The following is a 16,343-nucleotide window of genomic DNA, read 5'->3' on the forward strand; positions in this document are numbered from 1 at the left end:
GCCCACATTAGTACAATTATCATACATATATGTAAATTACCTCTTATAAACCAAAAAAAAGGTAAAAGTGACTTATTTCAATTGAAGTCTTTGAATATAATAATAATGCATATTTTACTGTTAAAACAATAGCAAAAAAATCTAAAATCGTATAAGGAACCAGAATAACTTAGTAAAGTTTGGGCTACAAGTTTGCTATATTGAGGTGAGGCTGGTGAGGCAGTGTGAAGGTTGGGGGAGGTGCAGGAGGCATGGTGTAGTGTTAGTGAGGCTGTGTCACGGTGAGGCGGGGTTACTGGGCTGCTCCTCTTAGTTGTATCACGGAAACTCATCCTCACCATCACTGCTGAATACATTATCATCAAGACTGAGCTGAGAGATAACCCAGGCCAGGAACATACCAAGTTTTAAACTAACTTTGGTAGTCAAAGGTAAGGGTACGGCTGTATTATATACCTGTCATACACCTGCCTCACACCTGCCTCACCTGTCACACACCTGCCTGTACACGCCACTACACTCATTATATACATTTATTTCTCATCTTATTACTCAGAATTGACAAATTTTCTCAAGGCGGTGTGTACAATACTTGTATCTCACTCTTATTAACCTTAGTTGTCATTATTTGTTTGTAGTCACCTATTTGAATTTTTTGGGTGAGCTCTAGCTCTTGGGTTCATCTCGGGGGTTATATCCAGCCAAAATTTCCATATCTAGGGATAAACTAATTCATTTTTGTTCAAGCTTATAACTACAGTTTTTTTTTTCTAAGTAATCTAACAGTATCATATAAATTATTACTGATTACAGGTAATATACATTTATTACATAGGGTTTATATTAGGTATTAGACAGGACCTATTAAATAAATTTGAGTTTAGAATGTACATTAATATAAGTTATGATAAAAATTTCTTTAAATTATATTTAATCACAATGACAAAAATATTATTTATATAATAACAGTAATAATAATATCCATAACATAATAACAACTTTATAATATAATATTAATAACAACGTTAATAATGCGCTTGAGTTGTATTAATTCTCTCAAATATAACTCGAATCGACTCACAAAATTTTAATGACACGATTGCGAACAAACCATACCAGGGGTGGGGTTAGAACCCGCGATCAGAGTCATCAAACTCCAGACCGACACGTTTCTCTGGAATATAATCTTGAACATTTCTTCATCATTGTTGCATTTATGACTTGGTGTGTGAGTTCCTGTGAATTTTTTGAAAAAACAGGTGATAAAGAACAAGATCCCAAATTATTATTATATTTTTATGAAAAAATAAAGTTATTATTGTGGAATTGAAAATACACTAGACCACAGCATGAGTACCCAAAAAAATAAAATAAATAGGCTTAAGCGCTACCCTAGGTTAAGATAAGATTTTGTTTGGATTTTTAACCCTGGAGGGTTAGCCACCCAGGATAACCCAAGAGCTTAAGCTAAGTTTTCAGGTTAAAATGTGTTATTCCCTGCAGATTACATGTAACATAGTATGGCTATTAAAGAGAACAGTGGCTACAGACATAATGTCTAGGTGTCTTGGTTGTTTTGGGGGCAGATGCACTTATGTCAGTTAAGATTTGGTTTTCCTGTGGACTATAGTTGGCCCGGTGGCCTGGTGGTTAAAGCTCCCGCTTCACACACGGAGGGCCCGGGTTCGATTCCCGGCGGGTGGAAACATTCGACACGTTTCCTTACACCTGTTGTCTTGTTCACCTAGCAGCAAATAGGTACCTGGGTGTTAGTCGACTGGTGTGGGTCGCATCCTGGGGGACAAGATTAAGGACCCCAATGGAAATAAGTTAGACAGTCCTCGATGACGCACTGACTTTCTTGGGTTATCCTGGGTGGCTAACCCTCCGGGGTTAAAAATCCGAACGAAATCTTATCTTATCTTACTAAGGTACAGCAGTAGTATTTTGGCCCTTTACTGAGATAACACATCAGTTATCTCAATAACTCAATCTCTCAGTCACCATTTAAGCCATAACCTTAGAACACAGCCTGAAATATGAGCTCGACAAAAAGAAGAAGGACGCTTTTCTATTATTAACCCTTGAGGTTAACTCAGGATAACCCAGAAAATAGAAAGCACTGTGGCTTGTTTCCATTGGGGTCCTTTTTAAGGTTTTTCCATCTGATGTGATGCACAACATTGTATTAAGCAGGTATTTATTAATTACCAAATAATGGGCAGCAGGTGTTCATCTAAAATATAGTATTCCTGCTTGTTATCCAAAGGCACTATAATACCACTGCAAGATAAGATCAGATTTCTTTGGATTTTTAACCCCAGTGGGTTAGCCACCCAGGATAACCCAAGAAAGTCAGTGCATCATCGAGGACTGTCTAACTTAATTTTCCATTGGGGGCCTTCAATCTTGCCCCCCCCCAGGATGCGACCCACACTAGTCGACTAACACCCAGGTACCTATTTGCTGCTAGGTGAACAGGACAACAGGTGTAAAGAAACGCGTCGAAATGTTTCCACCCGCCGGGAATCGAACCCGGGACCTCCATGTGTGCAGCGAGAGCTTTACCCACCAGGCCACCGGGCCACCCTACATTATGAGGTACTGCATATATATAATAGCAAGGAGGGATCTTCTTTGTAAGTTAAGTCCATTTTTCTCATCCAAGGTGGTAGCATGACTCAGTGGAGGTGAGAAGCATCTGAATGCAGTGGAGAGTCTCCACCATGTACCGACTCTGCTGTAGTGTCACCTGATAAAGGTACAGTAAGAAAGGATCAGTTAGCCATGTGCCTTCAGTGTAGCTGAAAACCAAGAACAGTAATATCTTTCATTGCTCAATGTACCCTATGTGCATTGTTAAATTTGTAACTGTTGTATAGAAATTCTGCAAGCCTCATAATTTCTACTAATAATTTATTCAGAATTAAGATAATAAACTCAACAGAAGCATATTGTAGGTAATGTGCTACTCTTGTAATAAGAATTTTTTTGCAAGTGAGAAACAAAACTTTTACTGTCACTTAAAAGTTTAATATATAGACTGGTTTATTGTTTTTGTAAAAGTTAGCATCCATGCATTGTTTCCTAATTTATATTCTATGGAACCTTGCCAGTAAGAGAAGCTTGCTAGTCTTGGACCTTAAGGTAACTAGCTGTGTATTCACCATAGATAACAAAGTGGTGTTGAACCCATTTCTTTGGGCTCAGAGTTCTCAGCATTAATTATAGTAAATCTAAATGATATTCAGGCATTTTTTGACAACAAAATACAGTGGACCCCCGGTTTACGATCAGCTCCCAATGCGACCAATTATGTAAGTGTATTTATGTAAGTGCATTTGTATGTGTATGTTTGGGGGTCTGAAATGGACTAATCTAATTCGCAATATTCCTTATGGGAACAAATTTGGTTAGTACTGGCACCTGAACATACTTCTGGAATGAAATAATATCATAAACCAGGGGTCCACTGTATCTAGTTGATAAATTAGACACGTGCAACACTTGGGTATCTTTACACGTGTTGCACATGTGTGTAATTTATCAACTTGTCGGTTCTCTGAACCATTACTCTACAAAATATCGAGTACTGCACTATATTTACATTGAATTTTTTATTTCAGTGTAATAGGGAATAACATACTATATTAGTCAAGCTACTTTTAGAACAGTTAATAGTGATGGGACAGTATTTAGCAAAAGTTTTACTGATAGTATAAGTACTCAGTTTTATACCAATACTGATACCACCAGTATTTATTTGGGTCACTCAGCCTCAGTGGGAAACGGCCGACATGTTGGAAAAATAAAAGGACTGATACCATCAAAGTTAGATGATACCCACTGTTCGATACTTTGGGACACCCTTAATAGTTAATATGGATAAGTGTAATTGTAGTTCAGAAAGATTTCATCCTGATATTTTCATAGTTACTATGTAATATTGTAATAAAACATTGCTCATGAATTTAAGGCTTTCATATAAGCACTGGATTTTGGGCTACAATGAAGTGTAATTTTTTTTGCTGTTAGGCTATTAAAATAAGATAATAATTTCTTTGGATTTTTAACTTGGAGAGTTAGCCACCCAGGATAACCCAGTAAAGTCAGTGCTTGTCTTATTTCCATTGGTGTCCTTTAATTTTGTCCGCCAGGATGCGACCCACAATGGTTGGCTAACACTCAGGTTCCTACTTACTGCTAGGTGAACAGAGGCAACAGGTGTAAGGAAACATACCCAATGTTTCCATCTGTGCCAGGAAATGAACCCCAGGCACTCAGAATGTGAGCTGAGTGCACCATCAACCAAGCCACAGTACAGTATTTTTCTGCTTAAATTTTTGCAATTCAAAACCAAAATATTTAGTTGAATCTATATTGGTATGATTTGTTTTATATTTGTGAAAATACTGGCACTCTTTTCTAGGTTACAATGCCTTTTAAGTTGCGACTAAAGAAGACGAGGCATTATAATGTGTTGTCCCGCAATGTGCTTGTCATCAGTGTAGAGCTCCTGGACAAGACCACCCTAGAGTGTACACTTTCAGCTGACTCAACAGGACAGGATTGTCTACATAATGTTTGCCAGAGGCTCTCACTGCATCAGGTATATACATATATGTACTGCACAGTATTTTTGTCTTGTGGTCATAGTGACACATTTGTGAAATAATTTTTTGTTTTCAGCATTAGCCATATCAAATAGGGTAACCCAAACAAGGAAACACATTCACCATCTCTCAATCAATAACTATCTTGCTACTGACATCGCTATTCAAATGACCTCTGAACCGCAGCATCCTCACTCTCATCCTTCATGTGGCTCTGAATGATAATGCACTAGACATACTAAGTCACATGTTTTATCACTAAAGTGTTTGATTTTGCATTCCATTTCAGCCTGAATTTTTTGGTCTTCGTTATATGAGCAAGAAACCATACCCAAAAGTACGATGGGTAGAATTGGATCGTCCTTTGAAAAAGCAGCTTGATAAATATGCTCAGTCTCCAGCTCTTGCTTTAGCCGTCCTGTATTATATCCATGATGTTTCTCTTTTACAAGATGATGTTACCAGGTGAGTCAGGCCTTGGTATATAGTAGTATATACAGTAATGTTTTACTTCGTAAAATCATAGGGTAACTGGACAGATTGTGAGGAAATTGTGAAAGAACATAATACAGAAATTTCTTTAATAAGTCAATAAGATTAGTAGTGTAGAAATGTGTTAAAAATGTATATTATAGTGTAAGTGTTGTTATAAATGTGTATTATAAAATCTGAATGGAGTACATGTATTACCCAGTACTATTCTATGTTGCACTTCCGAGTATGTTGTGAGCCGATTCATCGTACATTTTTGTACATGTACTGTACTGTGAAATTAACTAAACAGTTATGATCATTTTTCAGATATGCTGGAACATTTGTGTTTGTCTATGTACAGTATTTATATGTAAAAACGGTTATTAGCTGAGGCTATAAATTTCAGGAACATTATACAGGAAATGACAGCAGATGCTCAGTGTGTGATACTGTATAAACATGAATAATTGCAAAATTACTAGTAGTTAAGCATCTGAAGTTGACATTAAATCTTGTGCACCATTTTGAAACAACCTCTAAAAATAGTTGGTATTAGTATATTGATGCCATCTTTTTATTTTTATTTTCAACAAGTCGGCCGTCTCCCACCTAGGCAGGGTGACCCAAAAAGAAAGAAAATCCCCAAAATGAAAATACTTTCATCATCATTCAACACTTTCACCTCACTCATACATAACCACTGTTTTTTGAAGAAGTGCCCAGATACAACAGTTTAGAAGCATATATAAAGATACAGTATAAAAAGTCACCTGAAATAATATAAACTCCATATAGCATGTAATATCAAGGCCCCAATTATATATGTACCATCCTATTACATATCCCTCCAAACTGCCAATATCCCAAACCCCTCTAAAGTGCAGGCACTGTACTTCCCATTTCCAGAACTCGAGTCCGGCTATATAAAAATAACCGGTTTCCCTGAATCCCTTCACTAAATATTACCCTGCGCATACTCCAGCAGCTCATCCAGTAAAGGATGATGCCATATAGAGATTAACTTACTAGACAGTGATTTAATTTAATTATCCATACTTCTCATATTAATGTTCAGTCAAATTTGAAAAGATACAAAAATCCTATATCATTATTAAATATAGTATAGAGTGCTGTAATTTATTGAAGAAAACTTGTCTGTCTTTAAAATAAAAAAGGCAGATTTCTTTAGTAAAAAAACATTAAACAAAACGGTTAGTGACAAGATTTAGCTTTAAATATTAAACAGGTATAAATACAGCAATTGAATGAATGTTGATAAATGTGTTTTCTTTGGGTCATCCTGCCTAGGTGGGAAATAACCATTGAGGTATTAGAAAATGAAATTAAACTGAAATGTGTCCAAGTGGATGACCATGATCGATATTGTTCTATAAGAGTTTCTTGTATCTGTTTTTTTGTGTTTATTCTTAATAATGAGCCATGTAGACGATGATAGGACACTTTCCAGACAAAATCTTTATTTTAAAGACCGTGTTTTGCCCACACAGGTCTTATCAGGTCAGTACAGTACATGGCACATGCAATATGCCAATACACAGTATACAACAAGAAGATAAGGTGAAGGGAGGCAAAGTGAAGTAATGGATAACAGAGTGGTGACATTGTCAGGCTGCTGAGTAACCTTCACAAAGGATTTTGGAGAATTTTTCAAGATTTTAGCTAAAGGCTTTGCAAGGTTAGATACATCTTGGCTCTATTCGATTGTATTGAAAGTCTGTACATGCACAGCTTCTAAACAAAGTCTTGTTCTACTTTCTGTCAAATGGAAGGAAAGGGGGCTTTCAGCTTCTCGAACCTCAAGGCTAAACTTGTCTTGAAAAATTCTCCCAAACACTCTGTGTAGGTGATTAGAGACCTAACATTGTCACCACTCCATTTTCCATTACTTTTACTTCCTTTTGAATATATTATTATGTTGCAAGTGTCATTTATTGACTTGGTAAAGCCATTATGTAGGCAAAATGTTTAATATAAAAGCTTTGTCTGTAAATAGTGTCCTGTTACCATACTTGTCTGCAATCTTGCCATTTGGATTCACATAGATTTGTAAAGTTGGAATGATAGTGATGAAGTACAGAGTAGTTTGTGTACAGTACTTTCTTTGCTCTATTTAGTTTACTACTGTACTAAAAAAATTTAGAAGTTTAATTCAGGTGAAAATGACAAGTACTGTATTCCTATTCAATAATAATGTATTGGCAGACCAACCTGTATGTAGTCAAGGTAATAACCTAGCACCTCATTTTTTCTTTAATTTATAAGTATTTCTTCTTATTCTGCCTGTTAATGAGGCTAGGTAATTTTGTTATATCCTTTTGATCTTCTATTGGTGCTTGTCACTTGTATCCTTAAAGACAGATTTTATAAAAATGAAAAATTTTCCCTGGTCATTTATAAGATATGTTTAGTATTTCAATGAGAATATTCATCTGCATCTGTTTAAAGATTTAATGAAACAGTAATTGAACATAGTAATTGCTCTCTCCTTCAGAATTAATCTAAGCCATCCACTGTTCAGCTTGGTTATACAAATTGGTAATACAGTCACCTGCAGGTTGTACTTATTACCAATTAGCCTATCTTCCGATGGATAAAATGCTTAAACACTGCCAGCTTGTAACTACGAATATATTCTGCATTCAGACCCCACACTAATGTTTTAAGAACTATTTTAAAACACTATTTTAAGTATACTGTTGATATCTAAAGAACAGGAATTTCTTAATCACTGAGCAGGTTAACCTGAAGAGTAGAAAAATAAACATGTTTGTTATTCACGCAGATCACACTACTTTTTGCAAGTTAAACAAGATGTGTTGGAGGGCAAACTTCGGTGTAATCATGAACAAGCTGTCCTCCTTGCCTCATACAGCCTTCAGGGTTAGTCGTTATCACCTGTTGATTTTTGTGACTTCCATTTTTATTTCATGTTTGTGTTTGCTGGCTGCATACTGATTGCTTCATATTTTAGTATGACTTTATTCATATGGGCCAGTCATGGTTAAAAGGCTTTTAAGTGTTTAAAAGTACAGTAGACCCTCATTTTACACAGGTAGTTACATTCCTGAAAATGCTGTGTTAGATAAAAAAAAAAAATCTGTGTTATATAAATTGAAGAACTTATGGAAAAAATAAGGTTACGTTCCTGGGATCCCCGCCCCCCAAAAGCCAAGCAGATTTTTTTTAGACATCCATATCTTTCAAAAATAAAAATGATAATGCCGTTTTTGTTGCTTAAGACTACAAATGCAACAGAAATAATAATTTTTTTTTATTATCACACCGGCCGATTCCCACCAAGGCAGGGTGGCCCGAAAAAGAAAAACTTTCACCATCATTCACTCCATCACTGTCTTGCCAGAAGGGTGCTTTACACTACAGTTTTTAAACTGCAACATTAACACCCCTCCTTCAGAGTGCAGGCACTGTACTTCCCATCTCCAGGACTCAAGTCCGGCCTGCCGGTTTCCCTGAATCCCTTCATAAATGTTACTTTGCTCACACTCCAACAGCACGTCAAGTATTAAAAACCATTTGTCTCCATTCACTCCTATCAAACACGCTCACGCATGCCTGCTGGAAGTCCAAGCCCCTCGCACACAAAACCTCCTTTACCCCCTCCCTCCAACCCTTCCTAGGCCGACCCCTACCCCGCCTTCCTTCCACTACAGACTGATACACTCTTGAAGTCATTCTGTTTCGCTCCATTCTCTCTACATGTCCGAACCACCTCAACAACCCTTCCTCAGCCCTCTGGACAACAGTTTTGGTAATCCCGCACCTCCTCCTAACTTCCAAACTACGAATTCTCTGCATTATATTCACACCACACATTGCCCTCAGACATGACATCTCCACTGCCTCCAGCCTTCTCCTCGCTGCAACATTCATCACCCACGCTTCACACCCATATAAGAGCGTTGGTAAAACTATACTCTCATACATTCCCCTCTTTGCCTCCAAGGACAAAGTTCTTTGTCTCCACAGACTCCTAAGTGCACCACTCACTCTTTTTCCCTCATCAATTCTATGATTCACCTCATCTTTCATAGACCCATCCGCTGACACGTCCACTCCCAAATATCTGAATACGTTCACCTCCTCCATACTCTCTCCCTCCAATCTGATATTCAATCTTTCATCACCTAATCTTTTTGTTATCCTCATAACCTTACTCTTTCCTGTATTCACCTTTAATTTTCTTCTTTTGCACACCCTACCAAATTCATCCACCAATCTCTGCAACTTCTCTTCAGAATCTCCCAAGAGCACAGTGTCATCGGCAAAGAGCAGCTGTGACAACTCCCACTTTGTGTGTGATTCTTTATCTTTTAACTCCACGCCTCTTGCCAAGACCCTCGCATTTACTTCTCTTACAACCCCATCTATAAATATATTAAACAACCACGGTGACATCACACATCCTTGTCTAAGGCCTACTTTTACTGGGAAAAAATTTCCCTCTTTCCTACATACTCTAACTTGAGCCTCACTATCCTCGTAAAAACTCTTCACTGCTTTCAGTAACCTACCTCCTACACCATACACTTGCAACATCTGCCACATTGCCCCCCTATCCACCCTGTCATACGCCTTTTCCAAATCCATAAATGCCACAAAGACCTCTTTAGCCTTATCTAAATACTGTTCACTTATATGTTTCACTGTAAACACCTGGTCCACACACCCCCTACCTTTCCTAAAGCCTCCTTGTTCATCTGCTATCCTATTCTCCGTCTTACTCTTAATTCTTTCAATTATAACTCTACCATACACTTTACCAGGTACACTCAACAGACTTATCCCCCTATAATTTTTGCACTCTCTTTTATCCCCTTTGCCTTTATACAAAGGAACTATGCATGCTCTCTGCCAATCCCTAGGTACCTTACCCTCTTCCATACATTTATTAAATAATTGCACCAACCACTCCAAAACTATATCCCCACCTGCTTTTAACATTTCTATCTTTATCCCATCAATCCCGGCTGCCTTACCCCCTTTCATTTTACCTACTGCCTCACGAACTTCCCCCACACTCACAACTGGCTCTTCCTCACTCCTACAAGATGTTAGTCCTCCTTGCCCTATACACGAAATCACAGCTTCCCTATCTTCATCAACATTTAACAATTCCTCAAAATATTCCTTCCATCTTCCCAATACCTCTACCTCTCCATTTAATAACTCTCCTCTCCTATTTTTAACTGACAAATCCATTTGTTCTCTAGGCTTTCTTAACTTGTTAATCTCACTCCAAAACTTTTTCTTATTTTCAACAAAATTTGTTGATAACATCTCACCCACTCTCTCATTTGCTCTCTTTTTACATTGCTTCACCACTCTCTTAACTTCTCTCTTTTTCTCCATATACTCTTCCCTCCTTGCATCACTTCTACTTTGTAAAAACTTCTCATATGCTAACTTTTTCTCCCTTACTACTCTCTTTACATCATCATTCCACCAATCGCTCCTCTTCCCTCCTGCACCCACTTTCCTGTAACCACAAACTTCTGCTGAACACTCTAACACTACATTTTTAAACCTAACCCATACCTCTTCGACCCCATTGCCTATGCTCTCATTAGCCCATCTATCCTCCAATAGCTGTTTATATCTTACCCTAACTGCCTCCTCTTTTAGTTTATAAACCTTCACCTCTCTCTTCCCTGATGCTTCTATTCTCCTTGTATCCCATCTACCTTTTACTCTCAGTGTAGCTACAACTAGAAAGTGATCTGATATATCTGTGGCCCCTCTATAAACATGTACATCCTGAAGTCTACTCAACAGTCTTTTATCTACCAATACATAATCCAACAAACTACTGTCATTTCGCCCTACATCATATCGTGTATACTTATTTATCCTCTTTTTCTTAAAATATGTATTACCTATAACTAAACCCCTTTCTATACAAAGTTCAATCAAAGGGCTCCCATTATCATTTACACCTGGCACCCCAAACTTACCTACCACACCCTCTCTAAAAGTTTCTCCTACTTTAGCATTCAAGTCCCCTACCACAATTACTCTCTCACTTGGTTCAAAGGCTCCTATACATTCACTTAACATCTCCCAAAATCTCTCTCTCTCCTCTGCATTCCTCTCTTCTCCAGGTGCATACACGCTTATTATGACCCACTTCTCGCATCCAACCTTTACTTTAATCCACATAATTCTTGAATTTACACATTCATATTCTCTTTTCTCCTTCCATAACTGATCATTTAACATTACTGCTACCCCTTCCTTTGCTCTAACTCTCTCAGATACTCCAGATTTAATCCCATTTATTTCCCCCCACTGAAACTCTCCTACCCCCTTCAGCTTTGTTTCGCTTAGGGCCAGGACATCCAACTTCTTTTCATTCATAACATCAGCAATCATCTGTTTCTTGTCATCCGCACTACATCCACGCACATTTAAGCAACCCAGTTTTATAAAGTTTTTCTTCTTCTCTTTTTTAGTAATTGTATACAGGAGAAGGGGTTACTAGCCCATTGCTCCCGGCATTTTAGTCGCCTCATACGACACGCATGGCTTACGGAGGAAAGATTCTTTTCCACTTCCCCATGGACAATAGAAGAAATAAAAAAGAACAAGAGCTATTTAGAAAAAGGAGAAAAACCTAGATGTATGTATATATATATATGCATGTGCGTGTCTGTGAAGTGTGACCAAAGTGTAAGTAGGAGTAGCAAGATATCCCTGTTATCTTAGCGTGTTTATGAGACAGAAAAAGAAACCAGCAATCCTACCATCATGCAAAACAGTTACAGGTTTTTGTTTCACAGTCATCTGGCAGGACGGTAGTACTTCCCTGGGTGGTTGCTGTCTACCAACCTACTACCTGGTTGCTGGTGTATGTCAGTAATTGTGAAGAGAATGGAGATGCATGGTGTGGCCCTACTGGGCTGAGGTGGATGGTTGTTGGTTGTCAACAGAAGCGGACGGTTGAGGTTCTGGTACTAAAGTCAATAGTTGTATTGGAGTGTGCATAAATTCTGTAATGGATCTCTGGCTTCTTTTACCCTGCAGTACATTATACATTATTCCAGAAGCTTGGTACTGCCAGGTTGGAGTCAGTCCATTGATGCAACTAGTTTTTTAATTACTTTTCTTATGTAGTTACACTTCAATGACTTAATAACTCCCCGATCCAGTGGTTGTATTAAAGATGATGTATTTGGAGGCAAAAATACAACTTTTGCATGTGGGGTCACATCCAGCAAAGCTTCTGGATGAGTACGGGAATTATCAAGAATGAAGAGAGCCTTGAATGCAAGATTCTTGTTATGCAGGTAAAACTTGACTTCAGGAATAAAGTAATGCTTAAACCAGTCAATAAATATTTCCTCTGTCATCCATGCTGACTGGTTTAACCTTCAAATTCCTGGCAAGGTGTTTTTTATCTACACGTTTCAAATTGCAAAGGTTAGTTGACGAGTTTAGGAGTGTGTATAAAGGTAGAAAGTTGAAAGTGAACATAGAAAAGAGTAAGGTGATGAGGGTATCAAATGATTTAGATAAAGAAATATTGGATATCAAATTGGGGAGAAGGAGTATGGAAGACGTGAATGTTTTCAGATACTTAGGAGTTGAAGTGTTGGCGGATGGATTTATGAAGGATGAGGTTAATCATAGAATTGATGAGGGAAAAAAGGTGAGTGGTGCGTTGAGGTATATGTGGAGACAAAAAACAATATCTATGGAGGCAAAGAAGGGAATGTATGAAAGTATAGTAGTACCAACACTCTTATATGGGTGTGAAGCTTGGGTTGTGAATGCAGCAGCGAGGAGGTGGTTGGAGGCAGTGGAGATGTCCTATCTAAGGGCAATGTGTGGTGTAAATATTATGCAGAAAATTCGGAGTGTGGAAATTAGGAGAAGGTGTGGAGTTAATAAATGTATTAGTCAGAGGGCTGAAGAGGGGTTGTTGAGGTGGTTTGGTCATTTAGAGAGAATGGATCAAAATAAAATGACATGGAGAGCATTTAAATCTGTAGGGGAAGGAAGGCGGGGTAGGAGTCGTCCTCGAAAAGGTTGGAAGGGAGGGGTAAGGGAGGTTTTGTGGGTGAGGAGCTTGGACTTCCAGCAGGCGTGCGTGAGCGTGTTCGATAGGAGTGAATGGAGACGAATGGTATTTGGGACCTGACGATCTTTTGGAGTGTGAGCAGGGTAATATTTAGTGAAGGGATTCAGGGAAACCGGTTATTTTTATATAGCTGGACTTGAGTCCTGGAAATGAGAAATACAGTACCTGCACTCTAAAGGAGGGGTTTGGGATATTGACAGTTTGGAGGGATATGTTGTGTATCTTTATACGTATATGCTTCTAAGCTGTTGTGTTTTGAGCACCTCTGCATAAAGTGATTATGTGGGAGGTGAAAGAGTTGAATGATGAAAGTACACCTATCATCCAACTTACGACCGAGTTCGGTTCCGAGAAACCGGTCGTAAGTCGAAATGGACGTAAGTCGAACTTTACTACTGAATATCAACATCACATTTTTGTAATGACTTTATTTTATTGTTTTATTTAGGTATTTCATGTTTTACTTTATTTTTTATGTTGATAGTACAGTATTTTATACTGTAAGGTTTAGGATAAACACTGTGTACAATACAAATAGTTGTTTATTTCCCAGAAATTTGGCAAAAAAAAACACGGTCGTAAGTCGAGCAGGTCGTAAGTCGGATGGTAGGTGTATTTTCTTTTTGGGGATTTTCTTTCTTTTTGGGTCACCCTGCCTTGGTGGGAGACGGCCGACTTGTTAAAAAAAAAAAATAAAAAAAAAAAGTTTCAAAGCATGAGGATTCTTAGTGGTAAATAACCATGAGCTTACACTTGAAATCACCTGACGCATTACAGCAAAGGAGCAAGGTGAAATGATCCTTTGCTGCCTTGAAGCCTAGTGCAGCCCCTCAGAGACAGTGGTCTCACCCACAGCCAGGCGGCGACCTGAGCTAGGGAAATATCCTGTGGGTGATATTCCATATTTTTCCCCTCCAACAAACCGAACCGTGTTGTATAAAATTATGCCGCAATTTTTCAGTAGTGTGATAGCCAAAACATGCCAAATAAGTCTGTGTAATATGAAGGACTACTGTACTGTAGGTACAAAATGTGCCCCTAGTATATTTTTGATACTGCAAACCTTGAACAAATTTTGCAAAGATGCATTCTGTAGTCTTCCTAAGCATTTGCAGTCACTTAACGTATTCACATTTTTTAAAATTTATTATATAGCTTGGACTCTCATATGGGTTAAGCATTTGGCGCACTCCACTAAGAATCAGTGGCAGGGGAAAGAATGATCATAGCCTCGGTAATCATATAGAGCTAGGGAACGAATAATTTTTTTTTTTTAAATCCATAAATGACTAGCAGAGAAGGAAAAATAATATGCAGTATATGGAAAAGATAGTTTCAAATTTGAAAAAGTTTAGCACATTACCAAATATTATAGAAAAAATACTACATATTATATGTTTTTACTGCGTTTCTTGACACTTAACGTATGTGTTTTCTTGCCAGTCACATGATGATTCTTCATACATGCTAAGGTGCTTAGCTTTACTTTTCATAGCTTATATTTGATTCCAATTTCAATCTCAAACAGCTGAGTTTGGAGACCATCAGCCAGATCGCCATACCGCCGAATACCTCAAGGATTTTATGCTCTTTCCCAAGGTAAAGCTTATTCAGTAACTGATGTCTTTATGATTTTTCATATGATAGATAAGTTATGATAATGCTTACACTGTTCTTAAGGACTGTTTAAAGTTTAAAAATTCCTTTCTCCTGTTTTTATAGTTTTATCATGTGACATATTGATCAGTAATCATGTCGCATAGAAAAAGTATTGGTACATTATTTTTGCAATCTTTAACATTTCTATCCCTTGTAAATTTCTTCCAAAACTTCTTTAAACAAATGCTACCTTCATTCCCACTCAGATAATGAAATTAACTTAATAGTCTTATTTGTAAAGGCATTCATATGAGTTGAACTGGAGCAGAATTCTAATAGTTGTTGTTCTGGAAGCAGCAGGTGGGAAGTGATGGGGAGGTGGCAGCTCTACTGGAAGCAGTGGTGTGGCAGTATTCCTCCCTTCAGGGCCTGGCACAGGCCTTGGCTGAGACCTACTATATTCTCGAGGCTCAGCGCCTTGATGGCTATGGACAGGAAACCTTCATGGCCAGGGTAGGTTCCTCCCTAGTTCTTTGCTCTGATTTTTTTTTTATCTTCAAAGCTTAGTCTTTGGTAATTTTTTTTTTTTAATATTAACATGGTTGATTTTTGGTATCATGGCTGCATAAATTAACAAATAACTATCATAAATCTTAACTGTAATAAAAAAAAGGTACATATATTTCCCATTTTAATACTTGATGTTACTGCAGGATGACCGAGGTAGCGAGGTGTACCTTGGCACATCACTTATGGGCATAGACGTTAGACCTGCAGCTGGCCATACCCACATTTTCTATAGGTAAGTTTTTGTTGCTACCACTAGCAAAGCTTTGTAATTTTTTTTTCTTCACATGTAGAGGAAAAAATTCACACAAACTTTACCCTGTATCCCACTTTAAAGCTAATGCACTACCCTCATACTTTGTTCTAGCACCCCCACTATAACCTTTCAGAATGTTTTATGCACAGATGTGTGCATGTATATCTGTACCCGTCCCCTATGCAGTTTTGAAGGTCAGTCTCCATGTATCCAAGGATTAACACCTTACATTTGTATGTGTGATTACAATCCCTTAAGCATATATAATACATTAGTTAAACCAGGTGAATTAAATTTGAGAATTCATCCCTTATGGTGGCTTGTGGTGCATATTTAAGATTATTTTATATGCATTTATATTAATGTTAGTGAAAGAGTTTTTGTCTTTGAGTCACCCTGCCTCAAAAAAAAAAAAAAATATATATCCTTACTGTCAAGCCATTAGAATTTTTGTTGCAGGTGGAATGACATAACAAATTTGGTGAACAATAAGCGTAACTTTGGCATTGAGTGTCAACGAACAGATGAAACTGTTCACTTCACTTTCGATGAGCCTGATGCTGCCAAATATGTATGGAAGATGTGTGTTAAACAGGTGAGCCTTTCTGTGTTGGATGATTGTTCAGGAAATTAAGTTATTTTATTTATCTGTACAGTAAATGCTTGTCTTCTTCTTCTCTCAACAAACTGGCTGTATCCCACCGAGGTAAATGCT

At 37.8% G+C, this 16,343-nt stretch overlaps 1 protein-coding gene across 6 annotated transcripts in view; it reads left to right on the plus strand.

The window, feature by feature from the left end:
* The first annotated feature begins 207 nt into the window (after positions 1-207).
* The window catches only part of Pez (protein tyrosine phosphatase non-receptor pez), a 49,903-nt gene continuing 33,767 nt past the window's right edge, over positions 208-16,343 (plus strand). Inside the window, exons 1-10 of one of the 6 annotated variants that reach the window (XM_053774192.2) lie at positions 208-431; positions 2,669-2,761; positions 4,158-4,318; positions 4,430-4,609; positions 4,903-5,078; positions 7,891-7,988; positions 14,735-14,805; positions 15,160-15,318; positions 15,519-15,607; positions 16,088-16,223. In XM_053774192.2, the coding sequence (XP_053630167.2) occupies positions 4,436-4,609; positions 4,903-5,078; positions 7,891-7,988; positions 14,735-14,805; positions 15,160-15,318; positions 15,519-15,607; positions 16,088-16,223 (903 nt within the window). In that variant the 5' untranslated portion in view covers positions 208-431; positions 2,669-2,761; positions 4,158-4,318; positions 4,430-4,435. Of the gene's footprint in view, positions 432-2,002; positions 2,197-2,668; positions 2,762-4,157; positions 4,319-4,429; positions 4,610-4,902; positions 5,079-7,890; positions 7,989-14,734; positions 14,806-15,159; positions 15,319-15,518; positions 15,608-16,087; positions 16,224-16,343 lie in introns of those variants that run through there. The other 5 variants (XM_070082586.1, XM_070082587.1, XM_070082588.1 and 2 more) reach the window with 5 other exon arrangements.

This window comes from Cherax quadricarinatus, chromosome 7 (genome assembly GCF_038502225.1).
Source record: "Cherax quadricarinatus isolate ZL_2023a chromosome 7, ASM3850222v1, whole genome shotgun sequence".
Taxonomy (NCBI): domain Eukaryota; kingdom Metazoa; phylum Arthropoda; class Malacostraca; order Decapoda; family Parastacidae; genus Cherax; species Cherax quadricarinatus.